Here is a 26,075-nt window from a genome sequence, read left to right on the forward strand (position 1 = left end):
CTTTATCTTATTTTAATCACCTTACCCCACAACAATACTTATTTTAATCACACAATACCTTCCCTGTCTCCAATCTCCTACTCCCACACAAATACTTTACCATATAATACTTCATTCCTTAATTCTTGTGCCCCCTCCAAAGGGGGGAGTTATTTAGAATAAGAGGGAGTATTAGAAGTTATATCGAAAATTCTTCCCAGTTATGAATCAATACGTCTTGGTATAGACGGGTGGGGCGAATAGACGGGTAAAGACCTCTAATAAAATGGGCAGGGGGGACAGGACTTCCCACGCGCTTCTTAAGACTTTATGGCAAATGGGTATTTTGTGAGGGGAAGTGGTATCCGTCTATACGTATAGACGGATAGTGTCCGTCTATAATGAGAATTTGTGGTTATGAATAGTGCCCAAAAAGCAAATGTATAGAATCGAATGAAATTGAGGGAGTTTGTGTGCGTAAAATAACATTTTATCTGGTAGCACAGTGTGATACTGTTGGTGGCTTGGTGCATGACTGAATGGTGTGGAGGATAGATAATTGGTGCCATTTTCCTTTGTGGATTGCACTGCACACTCCTTCCCTAACTCTCCCAAATCCCAAATAATAATAATAATAATTTGGATTAATTTTGAGCTTTTTTGTGTTTGAATTACCATCCAAGAAATTAATTATTTACATTTCAATTCTCAAATTATATACTTCCTTATTAAGATGGAATTAAAATTGCTCAGATTTCCTTCTTTTACTCCTACTACTACTACTACCCTCACTTTCCCTCACCGCCGCCAATTTTCCATCCAAACATGTCACTTTAATTACAACAACAATAATAATAATAATAATAATAATATTAATAATTGTAATAATTATAATTATAATTATAATAATAAGTTAATTACTATTAAACCCCGGCGTTACGCAGTCAAGTGTACTGCTACTACTCAGCCAAAACCCCTCATGTCTGACGACAGAATGCTTGTAATTTCACTCTCTCGATTACTTTAATTTCATTGTTTTCTGGGTTTTGAATTCATGGATTTTTGAACAAATTAGTCAATTGTGTTTGTGAATGTAGTTTGTGGATTATTAAGTTTTGATTTGAAATGGGCAGTTGTTAGATTGTCTGAAAGTTTGATTCCTGCAGTTTGATTGATGGGTTTTTGGAGAAATTAGTCAATTGTTTTTGAGAATGTATTATGTGGATTTATTAAGTTTTGATTTGAAATGGGCAGTTGTTAGATTGTCTGAAAGTTTGTTTCTTGCAGTTTGATTTGATGGTTTTTGAAGAAATTAGCTAATTGTGTATGAAATTTTGTTTGGTGAATATATTACGCTTCGATTTCGAATGGGCATTTGTTAGATTGTTTGAAAGTTTGGTTTTTGCAGTTTGATTGATGGGTTTTGAAGAAATTAGTCAACTGTGTATTAGAATTGATTAGGTGCATTTATAAAGCTTGATTTCAATTGGGCATTTGTTTTAGATTGTTTGAAAGTTTGGTTGTTGCGGTTTGATTGATGGTGTTTTGAGAAATTAGCCAATTGTGTATGAGAATTTGTTTAGTGCATTTATTAGGCTTTGATTTCGAGCCGGCACTTGGTAGATTGTTTGAAAGTTTGGTTCATGCATTCTGATTGATGGGTTTTGAAGACATTTGCCAAATGTGTATGACAATTTAGTTGGCGCATTTACAAAGCTTTGATTTCAAATGGTCACTTGTTAGATTGTTTAAAAGTTCGGTTCTTGCAGTTTTATTGATGGGGTTATGAAGAAATTAGCCAATTGTGTATGCGAATTGGTTTGTTGCAATTACTACCTATTAGGTTTTGATAACAAATTGGTACTTGTTAGATTGGGGGAAAGGTTTGTTCTAGCAGCTTGATTTCGGTTTTTTGAAGAAAGTAGCTAATAGTGAATGAGATTTTTTGGGTGCATTTATTGGATATTTGATTGTTTGAAAGTTTGATTATTGCAGCTTGATTTCGGGGTTTCTGAAGAAATTAGCCAATTGTGTTCTCCTATTAGAATTTGTTTGGTGCATTTATCGGGCTTTGAATTTTTTTGAGAGAATATGGCTTTGATTTTAAATGGGTACTTGTTAGATTGTTTGAAAGTTTGGTTCTTGCCGACTGATTGATGGGTTTTTGAAGAAAATAGCCTATTCTGAATGAGAATTCGTTTGATGCATTTATTTAGGCTTTGATTTCAAATGGCACTTGTTAGATTGTTTCAAAGTTTGGTTCTTGCAGGTTTTTGTACCCCCACATCCTCTGATCAAGCATTGGGTTTCGGTTTTGAGGAATGAGGAGACTCCCTGTCCTGTTTTCAGTATGTTTGTTTAATTTTTATGTATTCTTTGAAACTGGTAGTTTTTTGCTGTGGAATTCTAGTTCTTAATCTGATTTTCATGATTAGTCATTGCTCTTTGATGATCTTGATACAACTTACGCATGCGATTTAACTGCAATTCGAGCCGGTGTGATTTCAGTTCATATCAGTTACGGTTGGGAATATAAACTTGTGGTCAAAATTTCATCTGTTTAAGGGTTTTGAGGTAGGTCTAGTTAGGTCTATGTTTTTCTCTCTAGCAGCGTACACATTTAGCTTAACATGTCATTTATTCATCGTCATCATGATTGCCTTTTTTTTTGTTTTTCCAGTGAGTCAAGCGGTTTTACACGTGAGACTAACCCAAGTAGTTATGTATTCGGCGTTCAGTTATAAGGTTAATGGGTTTATCTCACTTGTACGACTGTCCCTCATATTAGTTTGTGTTTTTTTTTTTTTCTAGAGAATGCAATGGGTGAGTTGGGGAGGCTGCTTATGTATGAAGCTTCAAGGGAATGGTTGGTAAGCTTTTCAGAACAGTTGTAATTCAACATTTCAAAAGATAACCGATGACTATGCATGTAAGATTGATCCTTTATCACCTCATCTTATTTTCTTATTTTCTGTTCTTTTCTGCTTTCAGCCAACTATTGCAGGAGAAATCCGGACTCCTCTGGCTGTCTCCAAAGTTGAATTTATCGATCCCAGAGAGCCTGTGGCGGTGAGTTCATTATTTATTTCTTTGTCTTCATTGTATTACCTCTTTGTACAAGACTACACGATGTGTTTTTCATACTAATATACAGAGTTGTAAATTGCACCTGGATTCTTTAATGCAGATCGGTTTGTACAAATTATGAATCCAAATTACATAGAATTATGGCGTTTGGTTATAATTTTACAGAAGGAGGAGGCTCTATTTGAGCGATTCACGTTTCTGTATTTTTAATTCGAGTAGATCATATTATGAATCTGGTAACCATCTGTTGCACTAGTTCTGAATAATATTGTTTCCGGATGCTTTTTGTGTGGCAAATTTATATGGTTTACTTAGATCTTTGGTCTTATTAGTGATGCCTGAGCGGCTTAGCAGGCGCTGACAGGTGTCGAGATGATATTAAGTTTATCTTTCTAAAATCAATAGCTTAACTGAAGGCAAATTACCATCATAAAGTTCCATTCCTTTTTTTTTGGGCGATATTTACTAGTAATGAGTTCTAAATACTCAACTCCTTGCTCAAACACGTAAGAGAGTTGAGTGTTTTTCTTGTGGGTTGGCGAGGAGTCAGGACTCTACGGTAAACTAAGCATTTGGTGGCATTGCAGAAATCCTTGAATACGACAATAGAAAAGGTGGCACGGATATGAAAAGGATACTGACATATCCTCAATATTTCACATAAGTAGTAGTGTAGTTCAAGGAGAAATCCTAAATTATGAAACTGATATAACAAATACTTCTAATGGAAGTATTTTAATCTAGGTAGGTAAAACTTTCAGAAATTTATACTTGCATGCAACAGCCATGATCTGATGCATGGTATTCCTATTGTCGAATGATAAATGAAGGACTTCTGCGCTAATGTTTTGCGATAATTGAAGGACCTTTCAAAGATGGCCGTATCCAATATTGAGACCAGTGACCGATACTGTTGGTATTTAGGCCGATATTTAACCAATACGACATGAACTTGGCTGTTGGCCAACATGGCCGATCCTATGTTGATATGTAATAGACTGCAAAAAAATGTGACAAATTATGACATCATCTGCCCCACCTTGCCATATTATTATAATTGAAGGACCTTTCAAAGATGGGCCGTATTGAATATTGAGATCAGAGACCGATACTGCTGGTATTTAGGCCGATATTTGACCAATACGACATATACTTGGCTGTTGGCCAACACGGCCAATCCTATGTTGATATGTAGTAGACTGCAAAAAAATGTGACAAATGATGACATCATCTGCCCCACCTTGCCATATTATGCTACTGCAAATTGCAGTTGTCGCCGGGATCACTACTGATTGCATTTTAAATTCTTGAGCTGCAATGGTTACAGAGTCTCAAAGAAAACAAGGAAATCAATCTATTTCTTTTTTACTCAAAGAAAAAGAAAATAAATTATTTTTTATGGGGAGTAAGAAAACACCTAACTGGTGAAGTATATTCCACATTTGGGGGCTTAGGAGTTAAAGGGTTTTCCTTTTACTGTTAGGCAGGGGATTAGTTGAAAGTAAATGAGAAGGAATCATCAGTTTTGGGTTTACGTCTGATCTGTTACTTACAACCATGCTTTTCCAATGTCATGTAGGTCATACCAATTCTGAGAGCTGGTCTTGCACTTGCAGAGCATGCGGCCAGTATTCTGCCAGCGACAAACACCTATCATTTAGGTATGTCGGGTGATATCATAGGAGAACCCATCCCCTAAAGCTAGCCTAAAGGGTGGGAAAGCCAACCCCACATCAAGCACCCCCTCCTTTCATATGACCGATGTGGGACTCATGTCCCATACCATGCAATAGACCGTAACATCAGTTTTCTATAGTTTGCCAAACCGAGGATTTGTATTACGTATGTTAGTATGTTACATCTTGGCAATTCATATATTGTTCTCTAAGTTATACAGTATGTTGTGTCCATTTCCAAATTCCAATGAGACACGTATTCCTCCTTGTTGAATATGATGAAGTAAAAAAAAAATGACTCGCTAATCTCTAGCAGAGTTTTGCATTTAATGATGCAATATTAGTATATTACTATGGGTCACCCAGAAATAATTTTCAGCACCGAGTTGAATTCGCACATCTGACCATCCAGTTGCAACACAAGCGGGAACCATTGAGACAATGGAGTGATGTTTTTTTTATCCTTACATTAGTAATTAAGGATTTAGTGTCTTATGTTTAGGGCTCAGCAGAGATGAGGAGACACTTCAACCCACTGTTTATTTGAATAAGTAAGACTTCATTCTTTAAACATTCAATGATATCTTTCTTCAAGTTCGGTCGTGTGGACACCACCACTGGAGTAGAGAAATTCAATCTATTACTTCTGATCATTGGTAGTGGAAAACTGTATAAGACTAACTTTATTCATCACTCCTCTCTGGCTTTGCTTTCTCATGGTCCAGGTTACCCGATAAGTTTCCTGAAGGAGCTCGTGTATTAGTTGTTGACCCAATGCTGGCAACAGGTTTGACATCTGCACTTGTTCTGATTGAGCCTCTTGGAACTTTTGATTGGTTCTCATTGTCTTTATTACGGAAGAGTCCAATTTTATTGATCAAAAGGGCAATTTTATTGATTATATAATATGGCATGGTCAAGTAAACCATCAGGGTAAAGTGTGATAGGGTGCTAATGGGTGAGCGTCTTGATTACCTTCCCCTTTATAACAACATAAAACTTAACATCAATAAATAAACCAGCCAAAGCAAAAATCGATATACCAATGTTACAAAATAAGTGGAGGCAAACTTCCAGTTGATTCTGAAATCACATTGTCTGCCTCATTGCCATGCCATTTGAAGACGCGTTTTGCTGCCTTGCCCTATTGATTTTCATTGTTAGTTGCTTATTACAGTGCATCATGTTGATATTCGATACAGCTGAGCTGCAATGGCACGAGTGATTGAGCATTACCATCCACACAGCTATCCATAATGAAATATGCGACGAGTTTCCTATCTTTTTTTTTTTGTTCTAGTAGTGTGTTAGAGTATGTTATTGAAAATGGACATAGAAACGAGTTTTTACGTTCTCCATGAGATGTGGTTATAAGTTGAGATCGCATAGTTAGTTACTTACTTAGTTACCCTTGCTTCCTTCATTTACCAAGTATAGGTTTTTCCTATGTGTGCTTGTGTGTCTCCTCAGTGAATTCTTAGTTCTATGCATTATACCCGTTCTCACTGTGTTTTGCATTATGGTCTACCATATGGGCATACGGTTATAAAACACAATTCTTCTTTGTCCATTTCTTGTTTAACTCTTTATATTGATAATAATTTTATTCTTTTTCCGTGATTTAAAATTCAGGTGGAACAATAATTAAAGCCATCGAACTAATTAAGGAGCGCGGTGTCGGAAACAAGCAAATAAAAGTGGTAAGTTCAATGTGGTTGATTGTGCACTTGGTTTATTATGTCGACTACATGTTGATTCTTATGTCTTTAAAACCAACCATGAGCAGATATCAGCAGTTGCGGCTCCACCAGCACTCCAAAAGCTCAGTGAAAAGTGTCCTGGGTATGAACGATGGCTTTCTAGCCCTATTGCAGATTGATACTTACTCCTAGATGTTTATAGTGTTGGCCTAATTATTCACGCACTTCCTTTCAGGCTTCACGTATACACAGGAACCATTGATGAGATCGTCAATGAGAAGGGGTATGCATTATATTATGGCTATGGTTACCAAAACTACATCCTAACACCTTTTTTTATATTTGGTAGTCTTTATTTCATCAAACTATTTACAAAACTGTATTGAATGCTTGATATCAGGTTCATTCTTCCCGGACTGGGGGATGCAGGAGATCGAAGCTATGGTACATGATACTGGTTTCTTTCATCGAAACTAAAGTTCATGAACTGTGGTAGCCTAAGAAGCAAAATGGTTTAGGATAGTTTTGTTCTTGATGCATTTTTTGGGGTTATTTTTTTGTTGGATTGGTTCCCAGAGGCATACGGTAAGAATTACCTAATCACCTTAGACCGATATATTGAGATTTTGGATGAGCTTTGTTTTCAAAAGGCTAGTAAAAATGTCATGCGAATTTTAATTGTTTTGTCTAAAAAGTGGCTAAATCTCTATTTACATTTCTATTTACACACGTAGTATTGATCGTAATGTAATTGATTGATTGGAATGAAAATAAATTATGGATGAACTAAATTATTCCTTGTGCTGAAAAAAATGTCCAATTCATATTATGACAAGCAAGTAGTTGGCAAATCAAACACTAGTGAAAGACAATCAAAATTTCTGGCTTTCTGGAAGCGTAGAACTTCGGTACAAAACTAATGACAAAAAGTCCGTGAAGATAAAACAAGCACATACAGGAAAGTTCTGCACGCAAAGCTAATCCCAGAAAACTCCAATTTGTGTTTTTACATAAATCAACCATTTTGAAAATTAGAACCCAATCACCCACATGGCTACAAATTTCGTACTAGACTCGATTTGTGGACTACGATACTCGTGTTAGTCGTGTACTCCATTTATCGATGATGACCCATTTAAGCTAATTTAGTACTTCCTGCATTCAACTCCACTCTACTACTTTGTTTTTTCACATTTGTCAACGCACGTTTTATGGGGTAAATGTCATTAGCTACGTATTTGCAAAAATTATAAAAGTAAAATATTTTTAATATATTCGTATAGACGAATCAAACAAGATCCAGTCATCCAAATGAATATATTTTCACTTATGTATTGGAAGAAAAATGAAATTGAATGTTAACTTATGAATAGTGTGCAAAATAGAAAGTGGTAGAGTAGAATTGAATGGATGAAATACGATATTAGTTGTACATCAATATGAAAATTTGAGTTTGAAACCTTACATTTTACGATGCTTGAGATGTTTCTTGGATGTGTAGGATAGTTTTAGTGAAAAACATTGAAGCAACACGTCCTTTTTTCCTTGACATCTATCGTTGTAGGAAACATGGTAGGGCAAGGTTTCATGAAATGACTATCCCGTTCTTTTTGGTTTAATTTCGGTTCTGATTTAGCTCAATTTATTTCAGTTTAATTTATTTCAGCAAATTTCCATTCAGTTCGGTTCCGTTCAACTCACTTTAGTTCATTTCGTTTCATTTTAGTTCAGCTCAAAAGATCAGGGTCAAAATCGACCAACCATGTGGTAGTATAATGATCAATTGATCATAAGGTGTTGTTGAGTTATTCACAAAAAAAGTTTATTCTATGAACTTGGCTCGTTTCAAGCTCACAGCCTCACACTACCTCATCACACATTATTCCGTATCATCTTTACATATTGTAAAGGAGTTTTTTGTTTTGTTTTATCTAGCTACGTAACAGTTTTCAAGAACAAATAAGTAAAATATGCTAAGCACTTGGTATATATACGGATTATAAATAAATTTGTTCATAAAATAAATATTCTTGATATAATGAACAAATCACATATCATAAAATGTGATATATAAAACAATTCATAAAAAAATAGAACAGTTTTGATTCTTGATATTTAAAACCGGACTAACAGCTTGTTACAAGAGTCGAGTTCTAAACCGATATAAATTTCATTAAGTACTCAAAGTTTGTTGAACCCTGTTAAAGATATATTACATAATCATCTTCATAACCAGAAATCCAAGGGTTCTCTCAATCAAACAAATCAAGGAATCAAACTTATCTAATCATGCGTATTTGTTTGTATATTTCTGTTATTTGATACCTTAATTAGTCCTCCAATTATGGAGAATATCATTGCTAATTGATAGCTATAATTGTAGTATATATTCTTGTAATCTAGTATATATATACTCGTGTAACATATTGTTTAATATATACAATTAACAACTTCTTTACATGGTGTCAAGAATCAAATCCTCATACTCTTTCTTCTACATATCTCCGTGGTGAAATCTCTTTTTCGGTACACCCATGGCTTCCAATAACACCTTGATTCCCAATGTTGATGAACCATCCAAACCTTTACTCTCCATTCACTTTGCTAATTACACTCAATACACACCAACCACCAATTGATCATGGCGCTTCCAAATAACTCGTCTCATTCAAAGTTTTGGCCTCTTTACCTATCTTGATGGAACCTGCCCCTTACCACCCCAAACCATCACGCCATACCTAACTGAAGCCAAGCCCACCGAAACACCCAAACCTATATTCAACCTGGTGTACAACACTTGGTTCCGTAACACTACTTAATCATAGGCGCTCCAGCATGAACAATCCATGAAACTGTTGCTCCCATTATCCTCGGAGCCAATACCTCACACAATGCTTGGCACCTTCTTGCCAACACGTATGCAAACCCCTCTGGAGGACATATCCTTCAAATCAAAGGCCGACTCAATAACATTTCTCTCAGTGGCAAAACCATTACCGATTATATGTTATCGATCACATCTTGCACAGATCTACTGGCCCAACTCCGTTCAAAGGCAAATGTCCTCGGAATCCATAGGTTTTCCGAGTTTGACGAATTGGTCTGTGCAAGATTTGATCGATAACATATAATCGTTAATGGTTGTCACCGGGAGAAATGTTATTGAGCCGGTCTTTGATTTGAAGGATATGCCCTCGAGAGGGGCTTGCATACATGTTGGTAAGAAGTTGCCAGACATTGTGTGAGGTATTGGCTCCGAAGATACTGTGAGCAACGGTTCCATGGAGTGTTCCTAGTAGAGCGCCTAGAATTAACTGGTCTCGACAGAGCCAAATGTTGTAGGCTTGGTTGGATACGAATTTGGGTGTTTCAGAGGCCTAGGTTTGGCTTCAGTGGAGGACGGCGTGATGGTTTGGGGTGGTATGTAAGGGGCAGGTTCCATTAAGATAGGCAAAGAGGCCAAAACCTTAAGGAAACGGGTTATTTGGAAGCTAAGCACCATGAACGATAGGTGGTTGGGGTGAGTTGAGTGCAATTAGCAAAGTGAATGAAGAGTAAAAGGTTGGATGGTTCATCGACATTGGGAATGAGGGTGTTATTAAAAGCCAAGGATGTACCTAAAAAGAGATTAGCAGCGGGTATATGAAGAAGAAAGAGCATGAGGATCGGTGTGATTCCTAATACCATGTAAAGAAGTTGTTAATAATTTGCATATATTAAACAATATGTTATAAGGGTTTATATACTAGTTTACAAGAGTATATACTACAATTATGGCTATCAATTAGCAGTGATATTCTCCATAATTGGAGGACTAATTAAGGTATCAAATAACACAAATATACAAACAAATATGCATGATTAGATATGCTTGATTTCTTGATTTGTTTGATTGAGAGAATCCTTTGATTGACCATGATTGTGGATATGATTATGTAATTTATACAATATAATTAAAAGGCTATTCTAAAATGACAAATAAATGCTACGTAGACAAAGTTATGTAGGATCCAAAAAGCCACCTAAATTAAAACTTAATGTGACATGACATATTTAAATGTGATGTTGCATATTTTTAATGTGACATGGATTATCAATTTGTTATTACATGACATTAATTTAAATCATTTATCTATAAATTAATTTAATTCACTTATATCTATAATATGAAAGGATATTATCATTATTCTTAAATTAATTTTATATATTAAATATATTGTCTTCCAAAATTTATATAAACCTTATAAATTTACATCAAATTTCATAATTTATAATTATTATTGACATTTTAATTGAAATTGTTGTAATAAAACATGTTAATAAATTTCATAATTTATAATTGAAATTGAAATTTTAATTGATTTTTTTGTAATAAAACATGTTAAGAAATTAATTAAGCCTCTTCATATTACTAAACACTCACCATTATTAACATTTTCCTATTTAATTTATTATTTTTAAAAATTTTGTAATAAAACCTATTAATAAATTAATTAAATCTCTTCATATTACTGAGCACCCACCATTATTAATATTTTCATATTTTTTTTAATTAAATATGGTAATAAATTGATTAAAACTCTTCATAATACTTAACACACACCAAATTAATTAAAAGTTTTTCCTATTTAATTAATTTTTGTAATATAATATGTTAATAATTTTATTAAAACCCCTTATATTACTCAACACCCATAATTTTCATTAACATTTTGTCCTATTTAATTCATCTCTTAAGGTCCTCGGCAATCAATTATCTAATTTAATAATACCATATTATTTATTTAATATATACCCATTTGTCATGAGTTTCTAAGTTGTGGATTTTATTTTATGGTTTAATTTATTTATTTGATTATGTTGAGTATATTGAGTATTATTGTCGATTATTGTGATTATTGTTGTTGTTGTTGTTGTTGTTGTTGTTGTTGTTGTTGTTGTTGTTGTTGTTGTTGTTGTTGTTGTTGTTGTTGTTGTTGTTGTTGTTGTTGTTGTTGTTGTTGTTGTTGTTGTTGTTGTTGTTGTTGTTGTTGTTGTTGTTGTTGTTGTTGTTGTTGTTGTTGTTGTTGTTGTTGTTGTTGTTGTTGTTGTTGTTGTTGTTGTTGTTGTTGTTGTTGTTGTTGTTGTTGTTGTTGTTGTTGTTGTTGTTGTTGTTGTTGTTGTTGTTGTTGTTGTTGTTGTTGTTGTTGTTGTTGTTGTTGTTGTTGTTGTTGTTGTTGTTGTTGTTGTTGTTGTTGTTGTTGTTGTTGTTGTTGTTGTTGTTGTTGTTGTTGTTGTTGTTGTTGTTGTTGTTGTTGTTGTTGTTGTTGTTGTTGTTGTTGTTGTTGTTGTTGTTGTTGTTGTTGTTGTTGTTGTTGTTGTTGTTGTGTCCAATAAAGTATATTTTAATTTGTTATGTTGTTGCTTTTATGAATCGTTTGCTTTATATTTGAAGTCATGTTTTCCAATTGGTTTAATTTAAGTGACTTACATGTGACAGTGTTTTTATTCGTTTGTCAAGTTTTGTCAGGTTAATGTTTTATCTTTTGGTCAATGTATTTTTTATATAACTTTAAAGCACCATGAAACGTATGTGAATGCAGATAAGGCAAACCATCACGTTGGTAATCTGAAGAGGGAAGAAATACAAAAGGCACGAAACTGAGGTAAAATTAAAGGTAAAAAAACGTAAGGTAGAAACTGATAAGTAATGGATGATTGTTGATCTCAAAATAGAAGTCTTATAATATTTCTTTTAATTTGTTATTAAACATATATTGTGGTGTAATTTTACTATTATACTTTCTTGATCAACCTATTTGAATTTGTATTTTTGTATTAACGAGTATAATCATCTCTACATATATTTTTCTTTTTCATTTTATATGAGCTATTATCAAAGCATGTAATAAAAGGAAGCGAAAGTGAACCTTCGGGTAAATATTAAATAGTATGATTTCTAAATTCTACTTCGTATGTTTTTAAGTTTATGTATTTTTTTGTCAAAACAGAAATAATACATAAAACTTACTCTCATAATTTCCTAAAAAAAAGAGATATTCTACGGTGTACTCTCGAGTTTTTCGGTTTTCTATGTTATATCCCTAAATTTTTGAAATTCTATGGTGTACCCCTGAATTCTATACACTAGTATATACCATGACCTTAATTATTGTCTTTGCTAATTTAACTTCTTAATTGACCTATTAAACCATCTATTTATCATTTCAATTACTCGATAACCTACCCATTTACTTATTACTTCGCCGAATTACCCATTAAGGCATTAACCCACCAAATACAATACGATGAATCTAACTAAAAATTGATCAAATCTCCATTATCGTATCATGAATCATAACGGATGTTTTTAATAGTAGCTTGTGCTTATCAAAAGTGATTTGTGATACTTCTCATATAGGATGGTGATACAACATTAATGAGTCCGAATAAAGTTCAAAATACGGTTGTTCAATAGTGATAAAGTTAATTGAGAGTTCAACGAGGTCATGATGGAGAAATAAGTAAAAAGTTTAGAGGTATAATGTAGAATATATAAAAAAAAAGGAGGGGTATAACATAGAAAGCCAAAAAGCTTAGGAGTACACCGTAGAATATCCCAAAAAAAAAAACCTACTCTCATAATTAATGGTAAATAAATAAGTACAAATAATTGAATGAAAAATCTTTAAAATATCACAATTTACTTTTTGAACTATCATGACAATAATTAATCATTTTAATTATGTCATTTCCTCTTCCAATTTAAGTTTTCTCCTACTCCCACCTTTTGATTGTTTTTATATAAAATGTACTTTATTTTTTTAAATAGTTTATACTTTTTTAACCATTATAAAATGATCGTTGATCTCAAAATGGAGATCTTATAATATTTCTTTAAATTTGTTATTAAGCGTATATTGTTGTGCAATTTAACTATTATGCTTTCCCGATCAACCTATTTGAATTTGTATTTTTGTATTCATGAGTATAAACATCTCTAACATATATTTTTCTTTTTCATTTCATATAAACTACTAGTTGAAAAGTCCGTGCGATGCACGGGGCTACTATTAGGATCATCTGTATAAATATATTCTATAGTTGATTAAAAAAAGTTCAATTATGTTTAAATCATTGATAAATAAAAGTTCGTGCTTGGTATAGTTGATCATCAATGAACTATTAGTGCTTTTATCATAGAAGTTTTGTCATTTAGTAGTTATCATTTCAGTTGTAAAACATCAAGTAACATTGTAAGAGTATGTACTTAGTTTTTTCATTATTGTTATAAGCATCACTGATTTTTAATTAAATACAAAACATTATCTCCATAAACATAGTGCAGCTTACCAAATAAACCGCTCTTAATAATTGAGACAGACCTTTATGAGTTTTACAAATTATTTTAACCTATAACAATTACATAAAACTAAATGGTGTTACATAAAACAACATGTATCATAATTTTCTATATTTAGTGTGTTTAGAGAAAATGTTAGATCTCTTATAGCATAAGTTTACCTTGATTATCTACAATTAAGAGTGTTTTGGTCTATATATTTATCGTAAAATCAAATCATACTGAATTCCAATCAAATTAGTAGTCCTTAAACATCAGTAAAAAAAATATAAGTGATTCTATTACATAGAATGTATGAGGCTTCCATTAGGATCATCTTTTTACAATATGCATGTTGAATGTTCTAAGAATTTGTTGAACAACAGATTGCAAACGTTGGTTTAATTTACATTGTCATGGTTTGGTAGTAGAATTCTATTAAGTTGATAAAAAAAGGGGCCTAACTATGTTGAAAATAGGAACACACAAAACTATTGGGTTGATTTAGTTGATTATTGATGGATCATCGGTTCATTTAACATAAAAGCTACTCTTTTTGGTTTACGTAAATTATGTTATGTAGTTACCTATTTTTATTGTTGTACGCACCACCGATTTTAGTCAATTTAAAACGTCATTTCCAAAAATGTGGTTTAATTCCTTAAAATGAACACATGATAACTGAGACTGACTTTTATAAGGTTCACAAATTAGATTAACTTACAACATCTACCAATATATTCCATTTTGTAAGCATACGACAGTGTAAATGTTGAATGGTGGTACGCAAAACAACATATATCTCAATTATATATGTAAACTATTTGGAGGATTTTGTTAGATCTCTAAATAATAAATTTGTTTTTGACTATCTACCATTAAGACTGTTTGTTCCCTATGAACTTCATGCGAAATATATAATACGACATCTAATTTTGTAGATGTGGTATTTTTGAGTGAATTAATGATCAACTTTTCAAAGTTTAACCTCCAAAAAGCAAATGAAGAGTTTTGTGTGGATTGGAGGGAATAGGATACTACTGTTAAACTCGATTAAATAGTTTTAGATTAATTTTATTAAAATTATAACTCATTTTTGTTTATTTGAAATTTTGTCTATCAATAAAATCAAGTATCATTATCTTACATTATTATTCTACTCTTTATTTATAATAACAAAATGAACAAATTTTCAAAAAAGAGTTTCAATTTTAAGAAAATGGCTTCAAATTACTAATTATATATGTACAAATAATAGGTGGGTATGAGATTGATACCCATGGTATCAAATTAGAAATATTTAAAAGTGATATAAACAATTGTAAAAAAATCCTTTTATATATTTATTTGATTAAATTTTATATACATGATTTAATAGTATCCAAATTATTATTAAAATATTGTATTTTGAAGATTTTTTAGCTTTGATTGATTTCTAACTCCATACCCCCAAAATTCAACCAAACACAAGGTATGAGATATCAAGTTCCAAACCGATACCACCCAGGTATGATTCCCGATTTCAAACCCATACCCACGCGTGAACCAAACACCCCCTTAGATTTTGGAGAATATTTTATATTTGTAAAAAATTAGGCTCTCTTTTGTTTTTTTCTCACAATTAGTAATTGTATGTTTATAAAATATGCAATTGTAATACTTTTATACTTATTATATGAACTTTTTGCGTTATAAATATTTCTAAAATAAATATTCTTTATAAAGTTATTTTCCTATTATTATTTTAGTAAGAATAATAATTAAATTATTAGATCTACTTCTATTAGTATTATTTTTCTCATAAATAATTGATCTACTTCTAGTAGGATTATTTTCTCATAAATTATTAGATCTACCTCGATTAGGATAATTTTCTCATAAATTATTAAGAGGAAAAAGCTAGATATACACTTATTAGGATTTATATATAAGAATTCTAAAAAAGTTGGACTCTCTAATATCGCTCGAAAAGTTTCTACTTTATATATATATGTATTGATTATCAAGGCATGTACTAAAAGGAAGTGTACTAAAAGGAAACGAAAGTGAACCTTCAGATAAATATTAAATAGTATGGTGTCTAAATTATAATCCGTATATTTTTAAGTTTATGTGTTTTTTTTTTCAGAACCGGAATAAATTATTTTATATTTTATTTTTATATAGGATCGTGGACATAAGTATAACATGAGATGGGATCAAATTATTGAAATAGTAATAAGGAACTTAAAAAATTTTATGAACCTTTTGGAATTCGAATTTAGGGAATATAATTTTTTGGATATTGAGCAATTGAAATGAAAATTTAATTTGTAATACATGGAGTAGATACTGACCATACCGTTGAATCGTATCTAATATTTTTCTATCGATAAAATAAATATTTTTTGGATGTAGATAATATTTGAAGCATGCACGTGGTGATAAGACTTCAAAGATATTTCTATGGGAGGGTTGATGGAGAGGTCTGGAAATAATTTGGAGATGACTATATTGAGGTATTGAGTTTACAACCTTATAAGGCGTCATTGAAGATTTTTCCATACAGAATTTATTATATACGGATGGTTTCAACTTTTAATATTTTAAAAACTCACTTTATTATATTACGGAGTAAAACACACGTATATATAATGAGTCGTCTTTGTCATTGCTCCGTTGTCAAGTTTTTCAAAATTAGTAGCTGCCACATTGTCACTTGTAGGATTCAATTTAAAAAAATAAAACAAAGTTGTCAATGAAATAAGATATTAACTAACTAATTTCTATGTATTTCAATACTGTATATTTTTAAATAGAGCAACAACTAATTGTTCGAACAAATATTAACAATACGATAAAAATATCAAAATTAAAACAGATAAACCCGTAATTTCACGGGTCATAAATATAGTGTATCTTTAAATTCCATTATCACTAAGAGTTGGATTTAAGTAAAGAAAAGGAAAAACGAAAAGACTCGTGACTCCTGGATCACCTCTGTAAACTTAACTTTATTTCGACCTCCTTTGTGCTGATCAATTTTTACGCTTTTATTATTTAGGTGTTTCAATCATTTGTTGCTTCTTTATTGGAGATTTATCCTAACCTTTGTGTGAGTTTTGTGCTTATCTTGTGTGAGATTCATCCTTCTATTTGAGAGGTATTCTTGTGGAAAATTAATGTTCTTATCTGTAGTCATTGGATTATTGCGTGCGATTTGTGAGATCGGATAAGATTAATCTCTTTCAAAACTTTATCAGATTTATGGATCCCCTCGCAGTTGGTTGTATGAAGAAACATCGATATTTTAGACGGTGGTATGCAGAAGCGCTTTTATTTAATAACGATTTTGGTTTTAGGAAGAATATGTCTTGTTTGTTTTTTTACAAATTTGTAATCAGTTAATTAGATTTTTGTTGCAATTCTTGTACGACATATATTATGGGAAGTGTTAGGGCGACACCGGGTGTTACCGAGTTTCGGTAACACCCTAAGAAAAAAAAATAAAAAAAAAAAATAAAAATTTAAAAATAGTTTTCGTTTTTGCGCCAATATCGATAAAACCGTAATTCACAATCTATAATATTAATAAAACAAAATAAAATATATCTAATATTATACAAATACATATCATAAGTCATAACAACCATATCTTAATATTCCTCAAATAACAAAAACAAAAAAAGAAAAGAAAAGAGAATTTTATTTTCAAACCTAAAACGACAAATACCTTACAGAAATTTCCTCCACTACTTCACGTAAGTACCTTAATAAAAATTGATTTATATGATATTCTTTGTGAATCATTTATTATTAATTTATAAAAGTTGAACCATGATCAAAGGCCATGGAAGATCACTGGTGATCGGTGAACATATATTGTTCCACACTTCCACCATTAATGCACACAATTATCAAATGAAATCTTTCAATTTTTTTTTTAAAATTTACTATTATCATTATTGCTAAACTAACTGGTTAATGTTAAGTTTCTAAACTACCCTTTAACACTACCTAATTTGAAATTTAAATTTTGATAGAGGGAAAACAAAATACTCCCTCCTATTCACCATTTTCTTCCCTATTTCCTTAAACGGATTATTCAGGTTTTCTTCCCCTTTCTTTTTTTTGGAAACTTTTACTCTTATTTTATTCATTACTCTCTCCCATCACCAAACCCCACCTAACTCACAAGTCTTTATTTAATTCTTATTTATTCATTACTCTCTCCTATCACCAAACCCCACCTAACTCACAAGTCTTTATTTAATTCCTAATTTTTCATTACTCTCTCCTATCACCGAACCCCACCCAACTTACAATTCATATTTTATTCCTCTCCTAAATTCTTGTGCCCACAACAAAAGGGAACAAAATGGAGAATATAAGGGAGTATATAAGTAAATTACAATAATATCTCTATGTCGCTCAATCTGAGTAACCACCGGTGTCACCATCTTATTATTATTATTATTATTATTATTATTATTATTATTATTATTATTATTATTATTATTATTATTATTATTATTATTATTATTATTATTATTATTATTATTATTATTATTATTATTATTATTATTATTATTATTATTATTATTATTATTATTATTATTATTATTATTATTATTATTATTATTATTATTATTATTGATGGGGCATATTCTCAGACCACCACGACCAACAACATATTGAGCAAGGTCAAAGATATCCACAAAGAAGTCAAACGGCTTAGGCGGCCCTAACAACGAGGCTGTCGGCTTACCGTCGGATGGGTCCGGTCCCGGGGGCAATCGATCGGCGGGCACACATCCGCGAACTCATATCCAAGACCCCTCGGCGGTGAGTCAACAGGGCCCGTCGGCCTGCCATAGGTCCCTCGGCCGAGGGGTAGATCAGTCTTTCCACCTGCTAGCCACTTGGCCACTTGGCCACTACGTGACAAAAGGTGAAAGTCTATAAATACTCCTCAACTCTCATTGAGTAGAGGATCCACAATTTAACCTAAGAATCACTATTCATCTGGTAATATCTTCCTTATCTCTCTACAATATATACTTCACCAAGTAACAACAACTTATCTTTTTAAGTTTACCGACTTGAGCGTCGGAGTGAGTTCGCTCGGCCCAAAGCCGAGCCCTCAGTTTGCTCATTGTTTCAGGAGACCGCAAGGAGGAGCTAACAAAAGACGTCATTCTACAAGCACGGGTGGTGACAAATAACTGCTCTGGAATTACACCCGGAACAATTGGCGCCGTCTGTGGGGAAAGATACTAGAAGCTAGTCACATTCATTCCCAAACAAAAAAAAAACAAAAACCCACCCAAAAAGCTAAGAAGATGTCAAAACAACAGAGGTATTCGTAACTGACGAAACCGAGTTCTGCCAAGATGATACCGTCCACAACTCGGGAGTTGCGCGAGCCTCCACCTACCGGGTAACTCGGCGGAGTACGGGATGCCAATAATACCAGATATGCCGCTGCCCGCCAACCAGGTCACCATCATGGGACATGTGGTTGATGTAGCGAAACTGAAGCTACTCCTGGACCTCATTAGTAGTACGTCGGCTCACACTGTCACACCGACAAGAGCGGCGGAACCCGTCCAGGAGACCAGGGCCCAGAACGTGACTCCAAGAGACTTGAATGGAGCACTGGAAGAAGCTGGCCCCGTCAAGACACCGGAGGAGCCCAGCGTGCCGGTGGTGGACCTAAGTCCTTCCCGCACCCGCGGGAGGACAGCGTCGCCGCGGCACCGACGAGGCCTGCCTCAGAGGAGTGAAAGAAGTCCGACTCGTCAGAGTCGGAGGAGAAGCCCGACTTACCATAGTCGGAGGAGAAGCCCCACCCAGTACTAGGAGAGGAGCCGGACTAGGAACGCGAGGAGCCGGTCGCCGCGTGTCATTCGACACGTGGTCAGACATCCCCTCAGTGCCTATGTCCTTGACACCGCCGTGCCAACCAAACTAAAATTGCCGGCGTTCACATACAAAGGGGATAGCGACCCCACCGACCATGCCGAGGCCTTTGAGTCGTACATGTCGGTGTGGGAACAACCCGATGAAGTCCGTGCCGAGTCTTCCCAACGACCTTGCATGGGATGGCTCGAGTTGGTACAAAGGGCTGCCCGACGGCTCGGTATCTTTATTACGCCGACCTAAGGGACGCCTTCCTAGCCCAATACTCTTGCAATAAGAGGAGGGCCGTGGAGACATCGGACCTCTTAACTATTAGGCGGGGAGGGGGCGAGTCTCTGAAGCTATGTGAAGAGGTTCGATGCCAAGGTTCAAAGAGATTCGAGAGATTAATCCCGAGCCGGCGGCCTTGCGGCGATGAAAGGCCTCCCAAGGGGAGACTTAAAAACGAGCTCATCAAGTCCGGAGGCCTGGGCTTAGACGCCGCCAGGAAGATGGCCGACCAAGCCATCAAGGTAGAGGACTATCACAAGACTGGGTCGGCCACGGCGAGGTCGGGCACTCGAGAAGAAGAGCCACCGGAGGACAACCCGATGAAAGACGTCGTGACAATAATAGGTCACGGTCGATAGATCTGCCCGGGAAGCGAGCTCGGCGGGCGCGGGGAGTTCGGGACGTACCACCAAAGGCGGTGCAGTGATCACACCCCCCTGGTTGTATCTGCCGCCGAGGTCTTCGCCCGATCAAGGGCGAGGGCCGAAAATGGGAAAGGCCCCCAAGCCGAAGGGAGACGGTGACACGAGCCGATCGTGAGTACCACGGCCACACCGGTCACCTTATCGACAACTCGCCGGCATCGAAGAATGCCATTGAAGAGCTAATCCGGAAGGGGAGCCTCGGCAAGTATGTTGCCAAAGGCCAAAAGACTGAGGCCGGCGGATCAAATAAGAAATCCGTCTTTGAACGGATAGGAGTGATCCATGTTGTCATCGGGGCAACGAGAATGGTGGGTCCGCTCATGGGCACAAACGGCACCTGAACGAGCTGTATCAGGCTATCAACATTGTGCCCAAAACAGCGGTCCCCGCTTCCAACATCCCCGATATAACTATCGGAAAGAAGGACTACGAGGGGGTCATCGCCCCTCACAAATGACCCACTCATAGTCCACTTGGACATATCCAACCACCTGGTCAAGAGGTGCCCGATTGACACAGCGCCTACACGAACATCATGTTCGGGGAATGCTTCCTCAACCTCGGTGCTGAAAGTCAAGGACCTAAGCCCTTGCACCACCCACCGTCGGCTTCTCCGGGGCCGGCCTAGTGCCCCCCGGGTCAATCGATCACGGTGATGTTCGGCGAAGGGAGTGCGGCTAAGAATGTCCTAGCCGAGTTCGTGGTCATTGACGGCTCGTCCGCCTACAACGTTCTTATCACCGAGTCACTGCGAGCGAGGCCGACGCAGATGATGTCCATACGGGCCCCGACACGATGTATGTCTCGGACCGGGGGGGAAGCGCATAAGCTCGTCTCCAAGGACGAGAAGGACGAGGTGGTCAACGTCCAAATATCCGCGGAGGATGCAACATGCAATCCCTCAAAGCGGCAAAGAAGTCAGAGAAGGGGAAAAGCCCATCCTTACAACAAGAGGGCGACCTCATGGATGCAACTGACGGCTAACTAGGAAGGTGTGCCTTTAATAAGCCGTTAGAACACTGACGATCTCAGAGAGTACCTTGTAAAGTGCCGGAGGTGCCCAAGACAATCGTGGGTACCCCTACACATGTTTATATCTAATGAGGAATCGTCCAAGTTCTCCATCAAAGTGTTCATTTCCCAAATAGTCACTATCGAAACAGTGCACGGCTCACACACTTTGTCATACCGACAAGAGCGGCGATCATCATCAAGAAGCGGCGCCGTCGCGTCACCCCAAGTAGTAGACGCTACGGCGATCACCCCAAGAGGTAGACGCCGCAGCGAAATCCTCCAAGTGGTAGACGCCACGGCGATCATCATCAAGACGCAGCGCCGTCGCGATCACCCCAAGTAGTAGACGCTACGGCAATCACCCCAAGAGGTAGACGCCGCAGCAGTCACTCCAAGTGGTAGACGCCACGGCGAGTCATCATCAAGACGCAGCGCCGTCGCGATCACCCCAAGTAGTAGACGCTACGGCGTCACCCCAAGAGGTAGACGCCGCAGCAGTCACTCAAGTGGTAGACGCCACGGCGATCATCATCAAGAAGCCGGCGCCGTCGCAGTCACCCCAAGTAGTAGACGCTACGGCGCCGCCCAAGAGGTAGACGCCCAAGAAATCACTCCAAGTGGTAGACGCCACGGCATCACTACCGGCACAAATGATACTCGCAAAAAGCGATCAACATTCCTTAGAACGTTAAACGGTTGAGATACGCACTCTAGACGCCTCGGCCAGGCGAGGCGAAAACAAAAGAGGCGCTCAATTAATAACGTAAGAAGACAACCCAGGCACGAAGACGAGAAAGGACCTCGGCCAAGCCGGAGGCAAAGTGAAAACGTTTGATTAAGATGCTCAACTACTAGCGCAAGAAGACAACTCGGAAAAATGGGGTAAAGACCTCGGCCAAGCCGGAGGCAAAAGAAACGAGCTCTTATTAAAAATATTCAACAAATTACAAGAAATGCGGGACGACGGCCGTCCCCATAAGGATAAGCCAAAAGACAACCTACCAAGGTTGTACAAAATACAAGGAAAAGAAAGGCAAAAGGTTACAGATATCAGTTAAGCGCCAAAAGATGGCAGGGAGGAAAGGCTTAATAATTGGCCCCCGAACAGCTAAAACTATCCGAGACGCCGGGTGAGCCTGGCGACGACCGCCCGTCTCCCTATGCCTCGTTGCTTGCTTGCCATCGCGCGTTAGCGATCGTCCTTAACGGGCGACCTGAGGTCAGTCTCAAGACTCTCAACCCCGGTCTCGGCCAACGTCATTGCCTTTTCCACATCGGATGTCCATTACACAACCATGTGGAGGGGGGATATGGTACGGCCTAAGCGAGCCACGCCGAGGTAGAAAAGCGGGCGAAAAATTTCGTCTTACGCAGAATATACGCTCAAACGTACATCGGAGCCCATACCACGGCATAGACTACGCTGGGGCAAATTGATGGGGCATATTCTGCACCCGCCGACCGATCAACATATTGAGCAAGGTCAAAGATATCCACAAAGAAGTCAAACGGCTTAGGCAGGCCCTAACCGACGAGGCTGTCGGCTGTCGGATGGGTCCCGGCCGGGCAATCGGCCAGCCGGGCACACATCCGCGAACTCATATCCAAGACCCCTCGGCGGTGAGTCAACAGGGCCCGCCGGCCTGCCATAGGTCCCTCGGCCGAGGGGTAGATCAGTCTTTCCACCTGCTAGCCACTACGTGACAAAAGGTGAAAGTCTATAAATACTCCTCAACTCTCATTGAGTAGAGGATCCACAATTTATCCTAAGAATCACTATTCATCTGGTAACATCTTCCTTATCTCTCTACAATATATACTTCACCAAGTAACAACAACTTATCTTTCTAAGTTTACTGACTTGAGCGTCGGAGTGAGTTCGCTCGGCCCAAAGCCGAGCCCTCAGTTTGCTCATTGTTTCAGGAGACCGCAAGGAGGAGCTAACAAAAGACGTCATTCTACAAGCACGGGTGGTGACAAATAACTGCTCTGGAATTACACCCGGAACAATTATTATTATTATTATTATTATTATTATTTTATTATTATTATTATTATTATTTTTTTTTATAGAAGGATGCGCGCAGCTTTCATTAAAAGAAAAAAAATAAAAGTTTACATGAAATTGGTGGGGAGCCGAGAGACAATCTGGGCTCCCACACCCTTAGCAACAGCAAAGCTAAGTCTAGTAAAAATGTAAGCGGTCACCCGAGCCCCCGCATCCTGAGATATCGAGAATTTCTGGATCCGCTTGAGTAAGGCAACAACATCCGAACCCAGCTCCCCAAGAGAAGAGAAAGAGAAAGTAAGGAAACTATAACCCGATGCCGCGCACAAATCCCCGTACTTAGCACACTTACGCTGAGTAGCCTCAGCGACAACCCGGCCAGGCACAAAATCCGTCATCCCAGTCTGATTCAAAGGAGAAGACCCTGTCAAGTCAACGCACACATCACGCCTTCTGTCCCAAGAATAAAGCAACAAATCCGCAGGACGAAGAGAGCCACCATGTCCATCAACCAAACCGATATCAACCTTCTTTCCCGCAATAATACCAGATCTATAACAGATGTCGAAAAGAGTGTCCCGGACGAGGTTATGCCGATGTTTAACGCCCACAGTACCAGTACAAGAAACAGTGTAGTCCCCAAAAACATCCTCAGCAAAAACCCGAGAGCAAACAGGACAGGGTCTAGATACCGTGAATAACGGAACACCCAGACGATACCCAAACACATTACGGTAAGTCCTCCCGTTCATAGTCTGATCCAACCCCGAGATAGGAACCACACGTAACCAATCAGAGGAGTGAGAACCCTGCTGAGACTGCCATAAAGCAAGCTGACATGGTGTCAAAGAGAAAACAGACTCTGAGGCAGCAACAACCGTCGCGAAATAAATGTCTGCCAATTTCTTCATAAGTTTGGGGACAACAATTTCACTAGAGTTACCTAAGATACCAGAGCCTGTAGTCGCAGTAAACACCCGCGCGACATCATCAAAAGTAGGGCCAGCAGCTACAATACCAGAAGGGCCGAGTAGCTTAGCCTGCAAACCAGCAGACTGCAAACGGGACGCAATAAAAGTATAAAATAAAACATCTCCCACCGCATAGACACCAAGACCACCAAGATGAAAAGGGAATGTAGCAAGGCGCCACTGCCAATCCCCAAAACTCGGCCCAGACGTGGTGACAATACGTTCCAAGCTGGAACGAAAAGCGACATCAAAAAGAAGATGGACTGACCCAAAAACATTAGGGGAGCAAGTACGAAGTGATAAATAGAGCTTAGAAATACCAGTACAAGCTCGAAGTAGAAGCAACTCACATTGCGGGTCCTCAATCCTCGCAACCAAGTCCATTAGCTCAATGGTCTTAGTTACTCTCTTCGCCACAATCTCACTGCCAAAACCAGGACAAGTACTGACAGGTCCACCCAAAACTATAACACCACGCAATGGCCGAGAAATAGATGGGGGGAAAACCCCAGGAAGCCGACTCTGAGAATCCTCAACAGGCCAAAAGACCTCCGTCTTGGAGACATTAAGATGGAGACCAAAACGAGGGCCATCCACCATAATCAAATCCAAGACCTTCCCCACCTCCAAAGTATCACCCATAATGGCGCCATCATCTAAGTACCACGTCTGCATAGTGAGGTCAAAAGTGTCCCGGATCTTGCATACTAAGGGATGCAAAACCAAAGCGAAAAGCAAAGGGCCCAACGGATCACCCTGCTGAACACCCTGACAAGACCACAAGCAGTACTCCTCATAAAAAAGACGGGCAGGGCTGGAATAACAAAACTCCACCCAATGGGAAAGAACTGGGCAACGACGGCAGACCTCCTGAAGCTTGGTCGCACGATCAATAAGGTTGAACGCATTCTAGAAATCAACCAGCAACATAGAAAGCCCCACCTCAGCACCCCGAGCCTCAATGAGCCGGTTCAAGGCATGCAAGATAGCCTTTCCTCCACCGGACACACCCACCCCAAACTGAAGCCCATCAAAATAAGAAGATAAAGAAGGACCAACCATAAAAGCACCAACCTTAGAGACAAGCCATCTCCAGACCGTGCCAACAGCAATAGGACGAACCCCACCACCCGGTTTAACAAGTGGCGTGAGAGGGGCGCTGACAATGTACTCACCCAGAGGAAGAGGACACCGGCCCTCAAGAAAAAGATTAACCACCCTAGTAATAGAAGTGATCAAATCATCAGAAATAGCCACAGCAACGCCACTCAAACAGTCCATAAGGTGCTGGGCACGAAAACCATCTCGCCCACAAGAAGTACCGCGTGGGAAGCTACGAATCATATCCAAAACCACCGTCAAAGAGGCAACCAGAGGATGATCCCCAGACAAAGGAGGCAATGAAGGAGGCGGGGCGATAAGATGCTTCTCACGCAAGGCCACAAGAGTGGCATCGGAGTAGGGGGAGACCCCAGAGGAAGAAAGCACCCGGACAGCAGCAGTATAGTGGTCATCACAAATCTTCCGCCGACATTGGCGGAGGTTAAGCTCACTCAAATCCAGATCCTTATCCACAGTAAATGAAGAAGGACCCTCATCGAAACACTCCTGCAACAACTGCAACCCCCCCAGGTACTCTCCAAGCAAGGATAGCCCTGGCAGTACTCTCCTCCTGATGCTGACGCCGAATAGAAGTCCGACACTCATGATTACTCCGAGGAGC

At 37.7% G+C, this 26,075-nt stretch overlaps 1 protein-coding gene across 1 annotated transcript; it reads left to right on the forward strand.

The window, feature by feature from the left end:
• The first annotated feature begins 496 nt into the window (after window positions 1–496).
• LOC141605164 (uracil phosphoribosyltransferase) lies at window positions 497–7,120 on the forward strand. Its single transcript, XM_074423834.1, has 11 exons — window positions 497–979; window positions 2,249–2,327; window positions 2,791–2,849; window positions 2,971–3,048; window positions 4,646–4,727; window positions 5,245–5,293; window positions 5,468–5,529; window positions 6,375–6,442; window positions 6,529–6,584; window positions 6,678–6,725; window positions 6,843–7,120. The coding sequence occupies exons 1-11, from the start codon at window positions 713–715 to the stop codon at window positions 6,892–6,894; spliced, it is 900 nt and encodes a 299-aa protein (XP_074279935.1). The 5' UTR covers window positions 497–712; the 3' UTR covers window positions 6,895–7,120.
• The last annotated feature ends 18,955 nt before the right edge of the window (window positions 7,121–26,075 follow it).

This window comes from Silene latifolia, chromosome 10 (assembly GCF_048544455.1).
Source record: "Silene latifolia isolate original U9 population chromosome 10, ASM4854445v1, whole genome shotgun sequence".
In the NCBI taxonomy this organism is placed as follows: Eukaryota; Viridiplantae; Streptophyta; class Magnoliopsida; order Caryophyllales; family Caryophyllaceae; genus Silene; species Silene latifolia.

What these genes read in the sequence shown, in the direction of transcription:
- LOC141605164 (XM_074423834.1), top strand. Translation starts at nt 713, where the DNA reads ATGGAATTAAAATTGCTCAGATTTCCTTCTTTTACTCCTACTACTACT. An exon ending in AAGCTTCAAGGGAATGGTTG is followed by an intron (nt 2,850 to 2,970) that starts GTAAGCTTTTCA and finishes TTCTGCTTTCAG; the next exon opens with CCAACTATTGCAGGAGAAAT. An exon ending in GACAAACACCTATCATTTAG is followed by an intron (nt 4,728 to 5,244) that starts GTATGTCGGGTG and finishes TCTTATGTTTAG; the next exon opens with GGCTCAGCAGAGATGAGGAG.